The following is a 17,029-nucleotide window of genomic DNA, read 5'->3' on the forward strand; positions in this document are numbered from 1 at the left end:
CTATAATAGTTTATATATGAAACACAAAAATATTTATAAAAATAACAGATATGTTGTATAGTTTTTTTAAAAAATATAAACCATGCATAGCTTCTGTACAAAGTTAAAAAACTGTACAAATTTACTTTTCTATTGTGTGAAGTTAATGTACATGGAAGTCTTCTGTTATGATGAGAAACAAGGTGGGTCTTGCTTAGCTGCAAGATGATGTTTTGTAGCTATTGTTCATTTCCATCATTCATTTCTTTCACTTGGCATTAACTGGCCATTTAATTTCATCAGAAGTTTTACGACAAGACCCGCCTGCATAATGGTACACAATGAAATTCTGTCAGCATTTCAGAACTATTACACAATTAACTTCAGTATATGCCAAATTCAAGTAGATAAAAATAAGTTAGATGTTGCACCATCTTAGAAATAAAGAATAAAATGTAGATTTTTCTCAGTTTTCAATTCCTTCCCCTCGAACCACTTCAATATATGAGTCACAAGCAGCTACTGTCAAAGTATGCAAGAAACTTAAAGAGGTAATTTTGTCACAACACATTGAACATGTATTGCCATTGCTGCAAACTGGGTAAAAGCATTTTCTGTCAGACATCCACAAACACTACCAAAAGTTGCTGGTAGCAATTGCAGTGAAGTTGCTTTTCAACACTGCCTTTACAGCTTTATCCAACCTCAAACTCTGCTAATATTGATAAGCAAGGTTACCGGCTCTAACGCTGTGTGAGGGATCTGGCATGTGCAACAGTTCGAATTTAACAAACAAACAACCCCCCAAAAAAAGTTTACCCTAATGATTACATTTGTATTTTATGTATTTTGAAACCTAAAGGCTTCACATGCTAGGAAAACAAGCTAACATTCTGAAATGTTAAAAAGAAAGTTTAAGATAATTTGGGGGGGGGCTTAGGTTGGGCTTCTTTTGCACTGTACAAAGGTGGTCAATCTCTAGAAAGAAGAGGCACATATCTATTTTAGGAAAAAAAAATTGAACATAAAGGATGAAAAATTATAAAGCTTACCTGTTTGGTATGCACAATAAAGCTCATTTTGTTTTCCAGACTGTGGATTTGAAAACATGTATCACCATCTCCCAACTGCCACATAAAGCAACCATACTTTAGGCTGAGGAGTAAAGCCTACAATGCAATGTAGGACACTGTCACTCAGAAAATATACTCCATACTCACAAACCAAACTTGTTAGTTCACTTAAAACAGTATGTTCCACAGTCTACTTGTAGCTTATATAGTAGTCAAGTGGAAAAATCCAAGGCTTTCTATTAGTAGTCCTTTACAAAGATCTTAACATTTTGGAAATCTCCACATTTAAGTTTAACCAAACAGTCATAAGTGAAATTACTACCAGCACAAAGAATTTAAGATAACAGAATTAAGCTTAGGAGTTGTTACTGGCAGTTCACTTAAGCTAACCTTTGTTTCCATGTTGAGAAGGTGCAGCCCTTTTACATTTACTCCTACATACACTTTGATGACTTTATGGCTACTTGAACTTGCTTTGGTGAATATCTGTCCTGTGAAAAAAGCTGCTCCGTAAGTAGGAATTTCCCAGCAATTCTGCAAGAACATGCGCTGAAGGTGATGCATCTCTTTACTTACACCTTCACTGGTGCTGAGGTTCTAAAAATAAAAGAACAATGGCAATCAACAAGTCTTCCCAAATAGCTGTTGTTATTTAAAGAACAGACATTTTTTTATGGCATGATAATTATTGAAATACCACTAAATGAGTATTTTCAAAGTGCTTTCCCAGCAACCATCTTCCTACATCTAAATTAAACCATAGAGCCACAGAAAGGCTCAAATGTCACAGGAGACTGAGGCAGGAGGCAGACACCTGTACAAGCCTCATAAATCTGAGGCACAGACACCTAACCTCTTTCAGAAGTATGTCAGGACTCATCAGGGATAAGCAGCTATGCACCCATCTGACACTAAATGCATCACAATCCTTAAAACTAAGCATTCTTCCTCTTTTAATGGATCCAATCCAGTGCGGCATGGTAAGATGATCAAGTACCTCCACCAAAGAAACGTTTTTTTTTATTTTCCAAACAAAACAGAGGTGTAGATTTCTTTTCTTTAGTGGAACCTTCGTATAGAATAAGACAGACTTCTGTTCCTTCCTGTTCAGTACAGTGAAACAGTCCCAACAAAGGACTGCTAGAGTGCTCCTGCTTCAACACAGACTGATGAAAAGTACCCTAACAAAAAACTTGGCTAGGCCACACATGAGATGAGAAGGCACAGGCACGAGAGAGAACACAACTCTTCCACAGTTAGAGGCCATGACTGTGGGTATGGTGGATACGACCAACCTCTTTGGATCCACACCCTGAATTACATCTTTCCCGAATTCTACACAGCCATTTTAAAAATGTAAAATATATTAATATCTTTGGAACAAAACATTGCAAGTTCATTCCTCTTCTCCCATACCCCACACCCCAAAATAATGGCCTAAGGGCAAAAGTCAAGAAAGCTATGCTCATTCTTACTTGTCATTTGATACATGAAAGACTGCGACTACTGTGCTATACCACTGTCTTAAAAAGACCCTCATCATCCCCTCCTTCATCTGCATTAGGAAATACATGATCTGCTGGCTTCTGACAAAACAGGTCTAGGCATCAAGGGGAAGTTTATGATTGAGTAACCTCATCTCAAAAGACAGCAAGGCCTGAAAACATTCCCTGGGTGCCTCTGCAGTTTCCTGTAGTGATGCACTTCAGCTGGTACAATTCGTCCTCTGACACAGCTCCCATTTCCCACCATTTTTATGAAGCTCACAAGTTTAATCTTCAGGTATCTCTGCCCCCATTTGAAACCCATAGCCCTCAGTTAAGGTATCTGTCTTTTACAGAAGAAACTGTCCACATTTAATTTTTTTTTCTCAGTTAGCTGCTCTAGTTAAAGGAGTTTGTGTGTGTGCGCACACACGCTTCAGCAGCGCTAATAGATCCCTAACATACAAGCTGCGCTGGCAACAATAACTTTGTGGATCTACCACTACAGATGTAAAAATGAAAGTCAGAGTAGATTCTTCTACATGTATGCCTGAATTGGCAGTACCCTCAACACACAGTTAACACTGAAAATAAATGAACAGATGACAATTATTTTCTTCTAACAACCAGATCAGTTGTAACTTCTTGTAACTGTACAAGAAAAACAGCATTCCAACAACCCATCCCAAAAATTCAGAACCTACACACACACAAACAGAAGCTGCATTTGTAGTTTTATACACCAGTATTTTTGTACATTAGCTGACAACCAGTCAAAAATGTTTAAGGCAGGGTTTTCTACTATTTGATTATCTCACCTTGTATTCATGAAGTATCCTGTTTGTCCAATGAGGAGCTTTACTTTTTAGTTTCGTTATTGGTACTATAGATTTAAGATTTTCTTCACTAAGAGATAAACAAAGGAGAAAAAAAGTTCTTCACTAAACAAATTAAAGAACAATGTCCACCAGTCTGTATTTTCTGATCACATGCTGAGCTGGACAGTCATCCCCTAGTCTATCTTGCTTCCTGTGGTGAGAAGCTTTCCTAAAAGGTTAGCTAAGGCTTCCTAAGATACAGTGTAATGTTAATGTAATGTAATGTGAAGTTAATGGAGATCCAGCTTTGTGCTACACACTTTGTGTCATGCATTATGGACATGGCAGGGAGACGAAATGCCAGCAGAGGAACATATGACTTAACTTGATTACAGACCAATTAGGTGAATTCCAGTCCTAAATATGGAAAAGTGTATTTCCATGCTCAAAAATGTTTAGCTTTGAAATTACACTGAGGACAATGGAACATTAATAAGTTTGTAGAAATTAGTTCTGCACTACTTTGGTAACCAGTGGTCTAGTGACCTCTTATTGGATTCATTATAGACAAACTGAACCTTGCTTTAAACAAGCCAAATTTGGGTAGTTGTAGCAAATCAATCATAGCAAAAAGAGTTCAGCCTTGTCTGAAAAAAACCCAACAAACAAACAAAACCAAACAACCTATGTGATTTGTATGTTCATATACAAATGAGAGAACACAAATAACTCTGCATAGTCTGTCCCCTTCAAAGAGGGAGGAAAGCCAATCTGAGAAGTTGGCCTAACTGGACATAGTATGAGATTTCTTCAGCATTGTACAGTCTCAGTACTGTCAAAACTCTTCATTCACATGAATAGTGTTACTCATTCTGGTATTACTGTATCTCAGTATAGACTTACAGAATACATAACCTCCATCCTCTGCCTGGGACTTCAGATCCCATGTCCAGCCTGTATTAATGCTATGAGGGTTATGTGATTACTCTGAGTTAGAACTCGGTGATGGAGAAAAATAATAAATATATCATACCTAAACTTTGAGAGTTCATAGTAACTGCTATCTAAAAATACATAATCTGAACCCATCATTTTAAGTTCTAAACATACATACTTACTTTAGAAATCCCTGTTTATGTTTTTTGCTCTCATAATTTCCATAGACTATTTGTAAAAGGAGACTTGCCAGTGTGATGAGTTTGGCATCAGGTGATGTATAGAAGCCTTTCAGTAAATTATACCTGGCTTCATCAAAAAGGATAAGAATAGCCAATGGATCCTCAATCTGTTAAAAAGATTTAAACAATATTATTTATTTGTAAAAGAAAATGAGCTTAGAAACTATAAATACAATTTCTCACTGATTCAGAGACAGAAGACAAAGGAATGATCCTGCCTGAAGTGTACATTTTTGTAATGCTTGGTAATAGAAAAAGTAACATACTTTCATTGCCTTAATGCAACACTTCCCTGATCTAATACACTCAACAATGAAGGGTGACTAGCATACCATGCCCAGTCAAAAGGTTCACAGAAATATTGATGTGTTTCCCAACCCCCCCCATAAATCCATTGAATCCATGAATGCTAAATTTGAATAATCCCATTGAGACTGACCAATTAAATCTCTGAAAAATCACAGCACAAGAAAGAGAAATAAAATTGGGCATGTGTTTTTTTAGATGTATGACAGACAGCGACTGAGGTACATAAGACTTATGAATAAACCAAACCTCGGAAAGGTGAGAAACAGAGAGAGAAGAAAGAAAGGGTGGGAAGGCAAGAGGGAGGAAGGGCAAGAGAAGAGAACTGGAATACTCGAACTATTACAGAAAAGGAGAGGAGTGGTCCCATTTAAAGAAGTTTGGAAAATACTACAGTCATTAAACACATGAAGTGTTGAAGGTGAAAGTGTTCTGACTCTGACCATGATTTCATGGTATCACTTCCAAGTGCAGACCTTTTTTTCTATTTCCAGTGGAAGTCTCACATCTCTTCTCAGAAAAAGCTGTGAAGTTTCTCTTTGAGGATCCAAGTTTGTCAGTTCAGTGAATATTTCAGGCCAATCTCGAATATGCTGCAAAGGCTTGTGATATGGCTTCAGTTGGAGGCCTGAAATAAAAGGTTTTGTTTAGAAATTAACAGAACAACCCAACACACACAGACACATATATATATGATTAAATGCTGCATCAAAACCAGAGTATCTGAAACTGAGGACTCATTAACAAATGTTTTCCCCTATGTTTTCTAAATTGCTATATACAAAAGGTTTTGAAAATACAGATTTATTGACAAAACTCTCAGCAGCAATTCAATAACTGCACTAGTGATGAACGATCTTCCTTGTTACTTACTGAGGTTCTCAGAACATATCCAGATAGTGAAGTACTGCTGAGTTTCTTGAGACAAACGCATCCCCTCCATTATCTGCTGGACAGTGGTATTGTTTCCATGTTTCAGCTCCACGGAGCGATACGACCCATCCATACGATAAATGCGTGCCTTTTCATACTACATACAAATTTAAACATATTAAACAAAAAAGTTGTTAAACCCCTTGTTGTTGGTGCTTCCACAGAGGACAGCAATTTTATCATAATTCAGCAACATCCATACTGTTCAGAAAAAGAACTCCTGCATAGTTACTATTTATCAAAACTGCTTAATTAATGTCCTATGCAAGTTCTTTTACTATGCTTTTTACTACAATAACTCCAAGAAAGAGCTTACTGATATTTTGAGGACTTCACTTCTGTTGAACTCTAAGTCAAGTAGCCATTTAAAAGTTCCCTGAGAAATCTGGGCTCAGCTGCCTATGCATACCCTGAAATGTTCACTTCACTGTTACTGGCAGGTAATGAATTATTGCCCTCAATAGTGCACATTAAAAAGATCTATTTTTCAGAAGGCAGCACCACCCTTTACACAGACTCCAGTAAAATAAAATGCCAGTCTCAAGAATATAATTTAGGACTTGTATAATATTACTACTAGCAAATAGTTTCCCCCTCCCGAATTCCCGTAGCTTTCACTGAACTTTATGAGGGCCCATAGTATGCCTCCTGAAAGACTGACTTAGATATACATTAGGTACTTAAAGCATATAACCACAAGTCAGAAATCAGCAAAACTTCTCATTTTCATCTCTCTAACGGGTTAAATGTTTCAGCTGCTTGAATAAAAAAAGTTATGGGAATTTGTTACTTCCCATCTTCAAATCTGCTTCATCATCAATAACTGAATTCCTAAAAATTTCTGGAAATAAAGATGAAGGCCTTGGAAAATGAAAACTGACTGAAGATGAGGCTTGAATGGAAGACGTATTTTTTGCTGCAGTAGTCACTGTGACTCCTATTGCAGTAATTTCTACCTTTTAATTTTAATGTATTAATTCAATAGCAGTACTTTGAAATCTACTTAAAATGTGAGCATTAGTCTTTAAAAGTCATTAGACACTCATCTACCATTTGATCACCTGAGTAATAAGAACCCTAAAATAAAGGAGGTCAATCCATTCATTAATTATTCACTCATATGAAGTGAAATGTAGATAATTTAAAACATTTGAAAACTTGACAGGTTTACTGCCACTTACCTACAGAGAGAGAAGTTACACCTTAAGTCAAGAAAAGAAAAAAACGGTTTTGTATCATTGGGCTAATTTCAAATCTACTTCAGGATGCGACAAAGTGTATTGTAAATTTTGTTTAGTATCCTGGTTAGATCTCCACCATCTGCCAAGGAAGCCTACACTGACTAACTGATGTAAAGCCTATTTTGTAGAAGCCTAAATGACAATGCATGAAGAAAGATGATGGTTGTATGATGAAAATTAGGCATAAAATCAGTAGCTGATGTGATGTTCTTACAAAGAAATAAAACATTACATTTAAAATCTTCCATATATTTCTTGAGCAAGAAATATACACAAAAGCATTTAGAGAGACAAAATGTCAGTTTGTCAATATTTACACTAATAATTTCAGTATACTGCACATTTTCAGTAACAGCTTTAAGTGAGCCTAGTTCTTCTACAAGTTTTGTATGTAAATTAAATATATATTTTAAACTATTCAGAAAATGAACTCATACAGGTTTATTTATGGCTTCCTTCAGGAGCTTTGCAGTTTCTTCCCACTCATTTTGTTTGTTCTCCTCACAGACATTTAGTGGAGATCTTCCTTGTTGGTCAGTGATGTGCTACAAACAAACAGAAAACACTGATCATACATTGTTTTCACTGGAAATAGGTAAACATTTACACATTATTTGACACCACTAAAATCCTTGATCCTAGGGTTCAAACATTTAATTCATATACAATGGAAAAGCAGAGGTAATGAAAAAATGTGTTTACACAATGTGACCCAGACAAAATATTTCACAGGCACAAGCTAGAAAATGTTGCTAAAACTGCTATTTCTATACACAAACAGAACTTACTCTGTCAATTTCTGGATGATTTAGTAGAATTTGTACTATTTCAGCATGCCCACCTCCAGCAGCAAAATGAAGAGGAGAACTAAGTTGGCCATTCAAAAGATTTGGATTGCATTTCCCTTTCTCCAACAGCATTCGAGTGGCTTCAACTTTTCCATACCTGCAGACAAATTTAAAGCAGAACAGTCACAGCAAATGGAAATGACATTTTTTTCAGTCCTAAATATGGAAAAGTGTATTTCCATGCTCAAAAATGTTTAGCTTTGAAATTACACTGAGGACAATGGAATATTAATAAGTTTGTAGAAATTAGTTCTGCACTACTTTGGTAACCAGCGGTCTAGTGACCTCTTATTGGATTCATTATAGACAAACTGAACCTTGCTTTAAACAAGCCAAATTTGGGTAGTTGTAGCAAATCAATCATAGCAAAAAAAGAGTTCAGCCTTGTCAGAAAAAAAACAAACAAAACCAAACAATCTGTGTGAGAATCAGAGTAAAGCTCCTGATTGTCATGCAGATGGATCCTGCGGATTCTTAAGCCTCACACTGACAACTGATAATTCTTGTGCACCATTTATGCAAACTTCCTGACAAACACTAAAAATCAAATCTATTTGTGTGGTTTTTTTAAAGCCAGGTTTGATTTTCATGTTATTTGTATCAGACAGTGCATTTTTAGAACAGATGAAAGCTCTCAAGCACTTAAGATACTGTACCGTTGCAGTCAGACAAGTGGACCTCTGTAGATCACCTAGTCCACCTTCCTACTTAAAGCTTTACCATCACCAACATGTGCTCAGCTCAGCTACGTGTGCTGTAGAACTGCTCACAGCCTTTAACTAACAAAGACTGTAAAAGTTATCACGCTAAAATAGACCCAGTGTTTCCAAAAGGAATTAGAACAGATGCTTCAGGATAGATATAAGAGACGATACATGATACACCCTCCACACTTGGTCTCCTCTGAAACCATTCTGATTGAAATTAACCATTTGAAGAGAAATATTGCTTTAGGTTTTGAGGTAACACTAACATATATGAAGAGTGAAAGTGTAAAAAGTGTAGACTTTTTATTTCTCACTTTTGAGTCTGTATGAGAGATTACATAAACTATTAGCACTAAAGCATAATGATGGCAAGAAAGCATTTGACTGGCAAAACTATATTAATATGACTCACCAGCATGCATAGTGGATAGGTGCCCAGTGGTCACTATCTAGCTGATTAACAGAAAACTTTTTATCCAGAAGGTGGCTTAGTAAATCAGAGTCGCCTTCGCAAGCACTGCGATGAAGAGGGAAATCATCTACCCACTGGTGTTCCCTATGAATTAAGAGGAAACAGGAGGAAAACACATTTCAGGAGTATCTCAATAGTTGAGAACAGTGACTTTTAAAAAAATGACTAATGTGGCACTAACTATAGATTCACGTGAAGAGCAAAAATTAAGCTCATGCAGCACAAACATGTCAGTATTCATACAACTAGTATTCTCATCATGCAGTAGTCAAGCTGCAGCTGTATTCATTATGTATATCATTCATTGCATGCTTATATATTCATATAAACACCTCTAAAGTTTATAATTTAAACCTTCCTTGATCTGTCCTTTAATTGTTGTGTTTCAGTACTTAGAGACTTCAAACTGGTTTTTTTTTTTAAATATGTATTTATACAATAAAGCTCTACAGTAAAAGGAATCTCAATCTGACCAAGCCTACCACATACTACTGTAATATAACAAAAGTATCTGTTAATGAAAAAGGAATGTAACATAATACTTGTCCTCTGTGACACTGCTCATGCTACGTTGCCACTTTTCTCTTTTAGGAATTTGAATCTTTGAATAGTCTGGGGCTCCAAGGCCGAAGTATGGATTTATTACCACTTTGTCAACCTGTGAAGACAGAATTTAATCACCACTGAAAAAAATTCTTACTGAGATTTCGCTAAACAATCCCCCATCCAGGCTGAGTAGTCTCTTGAAACCAAAAGTTATGATAGAAACATTTTGTAATTAAAGAGAATGATGTTCAAATGTGAAGATTTGGGGAACTATTTAGAATTAAGTGTGCAATAAAGAAATCTGTTGATATTAAACATAAAGCACACACTCATATCAAATAAATAATTTTTAAATGTATGTATGTTTCACAAATATCAATGAAAATATAGTTCTTACCCTATTGGTGTACTGAAGGTCAGAGCCAAACAAAGGATTATAGATACACATATCTGCTTTCTCCAATGCCAGCATTTTACTCTTTATTTCCAAGGCAGTATAACCCATGTGCAATGAGCTCTCTGTTTGACCAGGTTCTATAGCATAGGCAGGGTTAATTACATTTGTTTTAATTCTCTCAAGAGGAGACGGTCTGAATAAAGCTGGGATGGAGTGAGACTGTGTGTGCCGTTCATCCAACCACCTGCAGGAAAGAAAGCTCAAGTAAGTCACTGTCAGGTAGAAAAAGATTTTTTTAAACCAAATATAATTAAGTAAATGTATTTGCTCAAAAGCATTTCCTGCAGATGCAAGCTCTCAAACAAAAGGAAATTACAAACTAAGGTAAGAATAGCATTGGTTATAGCCAAAATACTTAACCACACCAACATGTAAGCATTTTGTTTCCTTTCAGTTTATGAGTATTAGTCCTCTGAATATACAAGTTCTGAAACTTTAAGCAGTTTGTTTAAGCGTAAGCTGCAATTTCAGTATCTGTGCTGACTTAAGCCTTCTAAGTCATTATGGTTCATTAGTGAGAAGTGGGAAAAAGCAAAAAATCAGAAGGTTCTTTGGTAGTTTCCAAACTGCCAAGCCTCTTTCATGTAGTCTACCTCCTACTTTTTCACAAAGCTGTGCTGAAGGTTATTAATTTTTAAGTGCACTCCTACTGATGGTAGAGGAGGCCTTGAGAGCCCTTTTACTCTGAGTTCTTGGGGAAAGCCAGCATTGCACACCTACTGCATTTTTTCTGGCCACATATGCAATGTAACACAGGGCTCAGGGCTTTGGGATTAATATATTTTCACTAAATTGCTGAAATATTTTATTCTGGGACACATTTTAACTTAAGAATTTAAAGCCCAGTTTGTATGTAGGTTTTTGCACATACTTTCTCTCAAGCTTGTGACAAACATGTACTTTGCTGCAACACAGTAAATTCCACTCAGTGATTTAGCCTGGGAATACAGAAAAACATGTAAGTACGTGCTTTGGAAAGATAGATCCACTGACAGACCACTTGGATCTTGTCTGCCCCAGAACCACATGAAAGGGTCGCAGAACATAGCCTGCAGCTCCATGCACAGGCTTAGGCCTGGATTTGTCCCGATCCAAGCTATCATGTTCTGTAAAAGCTGTGTTCTCTTCCCTTACTCATAATCCTGAAGGAAAGGAGTACTATAAAACTGTGATCATTGGACTATAAACACCCTCTTGCCTCTCTGAGGTATTTTCAGGTATTTTCTCTAAATGGCTGGCAGATAAATTAGTTATGGCAGTTTGAACCTTTGAAAAGTGTTGTTTCAGATTATATACATAAAAAATAGTCAATATAAACTACTTTCTACCATACTTCCAAGGTAGTTTCTCTAACAACTGTAAAGCTGGTAAAACATCTTAAGCAGAGCTTAGAGTCTGAAGGCACTCATTAAGGAGCAAATGAATATAACTAGCACAATAGTATACTTGGAAATATTATGACTCTACTAATAAACTGTAAAATCCCTACACACAGAACTTTTTTAAGTAATAGCCTGTAACTTGCAACTTAGAGCCTAGAGTTTCACCTAACTTTATCAATGCAATTAAGTTCATACATTAAGTACGTCTGGTATTTCTTTGTTAACGATACATAAAAAGACCAATAAACTGCTCACATTCTCCATGTTCAAGCTACTATAAATCTGGCTAAACAACTAATCACCTTTCTTAAAGTTAATTTCCTACCACACATAATTTTTTATGGCTGGGAAATACATGCTTCCTTTGGAAACAGGAGTTTAACTGAAATGCAACTCATAGTGGTATACATTTAACAGAACATTATTACTACACTCAGGCAAATACTCCTACAGATGGCAATTATGTCAATTATGGAAGATAAATTATTAATATTTTACATGATTTTACAGAATCTTCACTGTGAGCAAGAACTTTCAAAAAGCCAGATGGATTTATGTAAACACACCATTCCTCAGTCTGCAAGATTAAAGAAAAATAATTTAGAAATATGTTGTCAAGGTTTCAGTTTCTGATAAACAGGAAGGAAGGAAAATGGTATCACAACTATTTCCATCTTAATCACAAGAATGCTACAAAAACTACAGATCTGCAAATTTTCTTGTTTAACTTATTTTTAACATATTTTTACTGATGGCTTTTCTTACTTATCCAAGGCAATTAACATTCTTGCAGTAAGCGTAGCAAAGTGGGTGCTGGATTCACTGCAGACCCTCATGATGTCTTGTAAACAGTAGAACACGGGGCACCCAGGACTGTATGCATATTTGGTATTATCTAAAAAGGAAACATCCTCTGAAGACACATCAGTGAGAAGAATATTTTCCCTTCTCCATCTTCTGTTAGTTACACGTTCCCAACTAACTGAGAGCATATTCTTAACTTTAGACAAGATTAACTTATTTTTTCCCAAATGCTAATTGATAGAAATTCCATACAATCCTTAGGTAAAAATTCACAGCTCAACAGGGTAGCCTTAAAAACCTTAAAGTGTTCAGTTACTACTCCATCAGAGAGATCAGCTTCATCTTAGGAATTGATATTAAATGTATATCATTGCCAGAAAAAGAACAGACTAGAAGAGGTGTTTATTGCTGTTGGTAACTCCTCAATTGTTTTTATTTGCTAAGTTTTATCCTTAAGGCCTATCATTATGACAAAAATGAAGGAGCTTCTCCAAAAGCACAGACATTTACTTCAGGTTTTTTTGAAAAATAACTTTCCTGACAATCAATTTACTTTGCCTTTTAAAAATTGTATTCCCCCTTATTCAAACAAAACCATTTACAGACTTCAGTGACCATTCTTCTCTGAGTAAACAACACTGAACTGAATACATCTTATTTACACTTGTGTTCAGTAAATTCTATACAAATTAATGCATGTTTTCAAATATAAGCAAGTTAACAAATAGCGCTTAAAAACAGGAATGTGTTACAGAAACAAACAAAATGTGTTACAGAAACAAAGTTAATACATTAAAACCTAGTCTTTTCCTTAATTTTAAGCAACTTGTTAAAGTTTTAAAAGTATTCAGAGAAAGGTTCCCATCTGAATTCAACTTTTCTAATACAGAAATAAAACCATATGGCATATTTATAAAAATTCTTAATAAACCCTCAACTGGAATTCTGCTAATATGGGTGCAACTTCAGAAATAATGCTCAACGTTACCTTTCACAACAGTTGGAACAATGTAAAGTGATGCCTCCTGGCCTGCCTTCTCTCCATCAAGAGGAAACTTCTTCATTAACACTACACGCTTACCTAGCACAGCATTAAAAAAACCCAAAATAAATAATTAACCAACAAAACAAACAAAACAAAACAAAACAATCTAGAATTGGCTATCTGAAAGCTTACCAGACTCAACTTTCCTAATTTCCAGGAAGAAAAACATTATTACTAGCTGTCACATAAAGACAGCTAAGAAAATACAAATACACATGAAAAAATGAAGGAAAGAAATATGTATATATCCATTAACATGAAAAGTGACATGACTCATGGCAACATTTTAATACCCCTGATTTTTCATAGCATTCACCCCCCAGACCACCTATCTTAAGGTGAACAAGATTCCTTGTGAAGTGGGAAAGCACAGCTGAATGCTATATCCTGTGTTAGGGTGAACACTTTATTCCTGTAGTGGTATGGCAGTATTTTCCATGTTATCCTCCCTTCCAACCTAAGAGAATTTAATATTTTGTTTGTTTTTCTGATCTCAGCTGCATATTTTAGTAGTGGCCACACGAAGCTGTGCATATTAATGCTTAGGCCTTCTGTCTGAGTCTATTTAAAACTCTGAACTGTGTAATAAATACAGTTTTTATTTTTATTAGAAATTCCTCAATGTGCGCTAATGCTGCTTACTGCTCAGCAAGCTTTGTTAAGTTCATCTAACTCCAGTTACTGCCACCTAGAAAAATTCTCCTATGCAACCAGCTATTTCTTTCCTAAATTGTTAGCACTGCATTGCCTTCTCTGCACTGACAATCTTCCCAGTATAACTTCAGTATAACCTCACTCACAAAGCAGAGACAAAATACAAAGCAGAAAAAAGTGCTTTAATAAATCTGGAAATTAAATATCCAGCAATTTTTGTCAGCACAAGCTGTGAGGTTGTTTGCTAGACCAGTTATGCAACAAAACCCAAAAATGTACTACTTAAATTATATCTGTAAGTGATACAGTTATGCCAGAGATATTTGCATGTAGATGCTGCCTACTGAACAATGCTGGCTTGAGAACAGACTTATGAAGCGATCAATTCACTAGTTAAAATGGATTCACTAGTTAAAGCTGAAATTAAACATAAAAAAGCCACTTCAATCTGGTTTAGCAGAAGTTTAGCTATACATCTCAGTTTGAGGTGAAGCAGGAGCACAGACAGGCAAAGTTTGACTTAATGAAAAATGTTTAGTAAGCATTTTATAGAGTTGGAGGGTAAAGGGAAAAAAAAGGTAAATCAAAGCATTTAGCTGTATAGCTGGCTTGGAGTTTTTTTGGTGAATCTCAAAACATACCTTCTTTTTTTAAACTAATTTAATGCTTTTGCACAATCTTTCCATGCCCATTTAATTAAAAAAAATATTTTTATACCAACCATAAATCAGATTAAAATGTTTTTACCTTTAATACCCTGATTGGCTGGTGAAATTGGTTTGGTGGCTTCTAATACATAATCCAAGATGCCCTGGGTGATCTCAGTGCCTCCTTGCAGTTTAGTTTCCAGCAAAACTTTCCTTCTTTTTTTCTTTTGGCCTTCAATGGGAACTTCAAGCAACAAAATCTTTCAAACAATGAAAGCAAAGGAGTTTAAGCACAACTCAAACAAGTACAGAACACCTTTTTTTAAAAAAATAAGTTATCTATCGTACCACTGTAAAAGCAGTCACCAAATTAACAAAGTACTCAATGTGGAGGAGGTCAGAATGCCCTCCATAACAGTAAAGTTAAAGAGAAGAGGCAAAGGCTGCACCCTTGTACGGGGCAACTCACAGAACAAAAGGCCCTGTGACATGAACCACACAGAAACACACAAGTATTGCAAAACTCTACAAGTCTTCAAATACCACGTGTATGGAGCAATGCACAGCAGATGGACATTTAGAACTGTATGTACCCACATATGACATAATTTAGGCAATATTATTGTCATATTTTCTTTATTGCTACATAATATATTTACTATAACTTATATTTTTTAAATTTTTAATAAATAAAAATGTAAATAGTTTTACTTCATAGGATTTAGCTCGATATTCCCGGGAATTCAGGCTAGCAGTATTTTTTGGACGAATCACAGCAACATACGCATCTCCAATGTTTTCTGGGTTTCCCATCTCTCCTTCTTATTTTATCACTGGAAATAATGAATAAACAGGAAGTAAAGGTTCAATTGGAAAAGAAGAAAAAAAAATTCAGCAGCATGCTAAACTTCAGGATGCACTAATTATATCCACTGCTTCTCTGCGTTATTCATTTATTGTCCTTTAGCTGGAGGAACATCAATGGCTGATGTAATTCTGCTTCCTTTTCACGAAAAGGGAAAATCCTACATCACATAGATTTAATACAAATAATCTTGTTTTCTAATCCACTTTTAAAATATATTTTTTTTAACTTTGTAATGATCTTTCCCATTTTGCAAGCCAGACAAAATGCCAACGAATTTCAGGATTCTAAAAAAATACATGAAATTGAAAACCATTTTAAAGTGACAAGCACTGTAATTTACAAAATGAGCTATGACAAACTACTGCACTTCTATAAGCTCCACAGCAATTTCAAGAAAATACTTCATTTTCCTTCCCCTCCCAGGGGAACATATTCTTGCCTGATAAACTACAATATGGATTTGTTTACTTGGTTTTACTTCAGAGGGCTACAAACCGGTGCTCAATTCATTCACAGAGCTTCTGAAAGGAGTAAGTCTTCAGTTTTTGCAAAAAGTGGAAAGAAGCTTTTAGATTCAAGATAAAACTTTGCCTACCCTTGTGATTAACTCACAGTGATACTTTTTATAACTATAAAATTTTATGACAACTATAGGGAAAACCTCCTAAGGCTAAACCACATCACATATCAGATTAGACAAAGGTGGTCATGTTGGCCATCAGCACCTTCCAGCTGATCATTTTCTTCATCTACAAATGAACCCCATTTCATTCCATAGCATCAGTAGCTACAAGCTTTTTGGAGATTAATCCACCCTCAAAAAGTTTTAATGTTACTGTTTCTAGCTTGTTCACCTCTCCCAGGAGGTCTTCAGAGGTCTTCAGACTCCCATGCCCTCAATCCAGTATTTTTGCTGGGATCAGACTACCTAAAAACATGTTAAAAAAACCCAACATAAATAACAGCATGCATATTTTCATCCTCAGTTCCAATACATGTGTTAGATGATTTAATGGTGGTACTTGGGACACTAATATCTGAATAGAGACATCCATTTATTTGCATTACAGTAGCACGTAGCAACATTAAATAAACTCATACTTTGGGATATTAAGTTTTGAAAAGAACATGGAACAACTATCCCTTACAGGCAGCTGGAAAAAGGCATGTTCCCTGAGTTTCCTGACATGTACCCGAGTATACAGGGTTTGGGCCACAGGCAAGGAGGGGAGGGAGCCTGCCCAAGCAGGGCTGGGCCACCTGGGGGGTAGGTGATGGGGGAAGTCAACCAACAGCGCGCAAACTCCCTCTGCCAGTGCTCTGCACCAAATCCAGAGTGGGGTGAGGAAGGCGAGAGACAACCCCGAGCGCTGTGATACCACTCCAGAAAAGAAAAACAGAGGATGAAGAAGGGTGGGGCTGTAAGGACGTGACAATAACGATGACCAGCTTCAGAAGGCACCACCACTGAGCTGACCCGACCACGTCCAGGGGCCAACAACGCGTCCCCGTCCCAAGGGAGCTCCGTTCCCGAGAACACGCCTCAGCCGGACTTCTCCCTGCACCGCCCGAAGGCACCGCCGGCAG

At 36.3% G+C, this 17,029-nt stretch overlaps 1 protein-coding gene across 2 annotated transcripts; it reads right to left on the reverse strand.

Annotated features, from left to right (window-relative positions):
* On the reverse strand, positions 1-15,387 carry KRIT1 (KRIT1, ankyrin repeat containing). 2 transcript variants are annotated; one of them, XM_010001569.1, is made up of 16 exons: positions 15,286-15,387; positions 14,675-14,834; positions 13,217-13,309; positions 12,190-12,319; positions 9,983-10,226; positions 9,582-9,697; positions 8,980-9,123; positions 7,801-7,957; positions 7,450-7,557; positions 5,712-5,868; positions 5,315-5,466; positions 4,473-4,639; positions 3,355-3,442; positions 1,443-1,649; positions 1,032-1,148; positions 1-303 (listed from the first exon to the last, which is right to left on the reverse strand). In XM_010001569.1, the coding sequence occupies exons 1-16, from the start codon at positions 15,385-15,387 to the stop codon at positions 235-237; spliced, it is 2,211 nt and encodes a 736-aa protein (XP_009999871.1). In that variant the 3' UTR covers positions 1-234. The 2 variants fall into 2 exon arrangements, with proteins under 2 accessions (XP_009999871.1, XP_009999872.1); XM_010001570.1 differs by lacking the exon at positions 8,980-9,123.
* Positions 15,388-17,029: the final 1,642 nt, after the last annotated feature.

This window comes from Chaetura pelagica, unplaced genomic scaffold (assembly GCF_000747805.2).
Source record: "Chaetura pelagica isolate M959 unplaced genomic scaffold, ChaPel_1.0 scaffold127, whole genome shotgun sequence".
Classification (NCBI taxonomy): domain Eukaryota; kingdom Metazoa; phylum Chordata; class Aves; order Apodiformes; family Apodidae; genus Chaetura; species Chaetura pelagica.

What these genes read in the sequence shown, in the direction of transcription:
- KRIT1 (XM_010001569.1), bottom strand. Translation starts at nt 15,387, where the DNA reads ATGGGAAACCCAGAAAACATTGGAGATGCGTATGTTGCTGTGATTCGT. An exon ending in AGCAGTGTCACAGAGGACAA is followed by an intron (nt 9,124 to 9,581) that starts GTATTATGTTAC and finishes CTTAATTCATAG; the next exon opens with GGAACACCAGTGGGTAGATG. An exon ending in TTATTGTGCATACCAAACAG is followed by an intron (nt 304 to 1,031) that starts GTAAGCTTTATA and finishes ACCATTATGCAG; the next exon opens with GCGGGTCTTGTCGTAAAACT.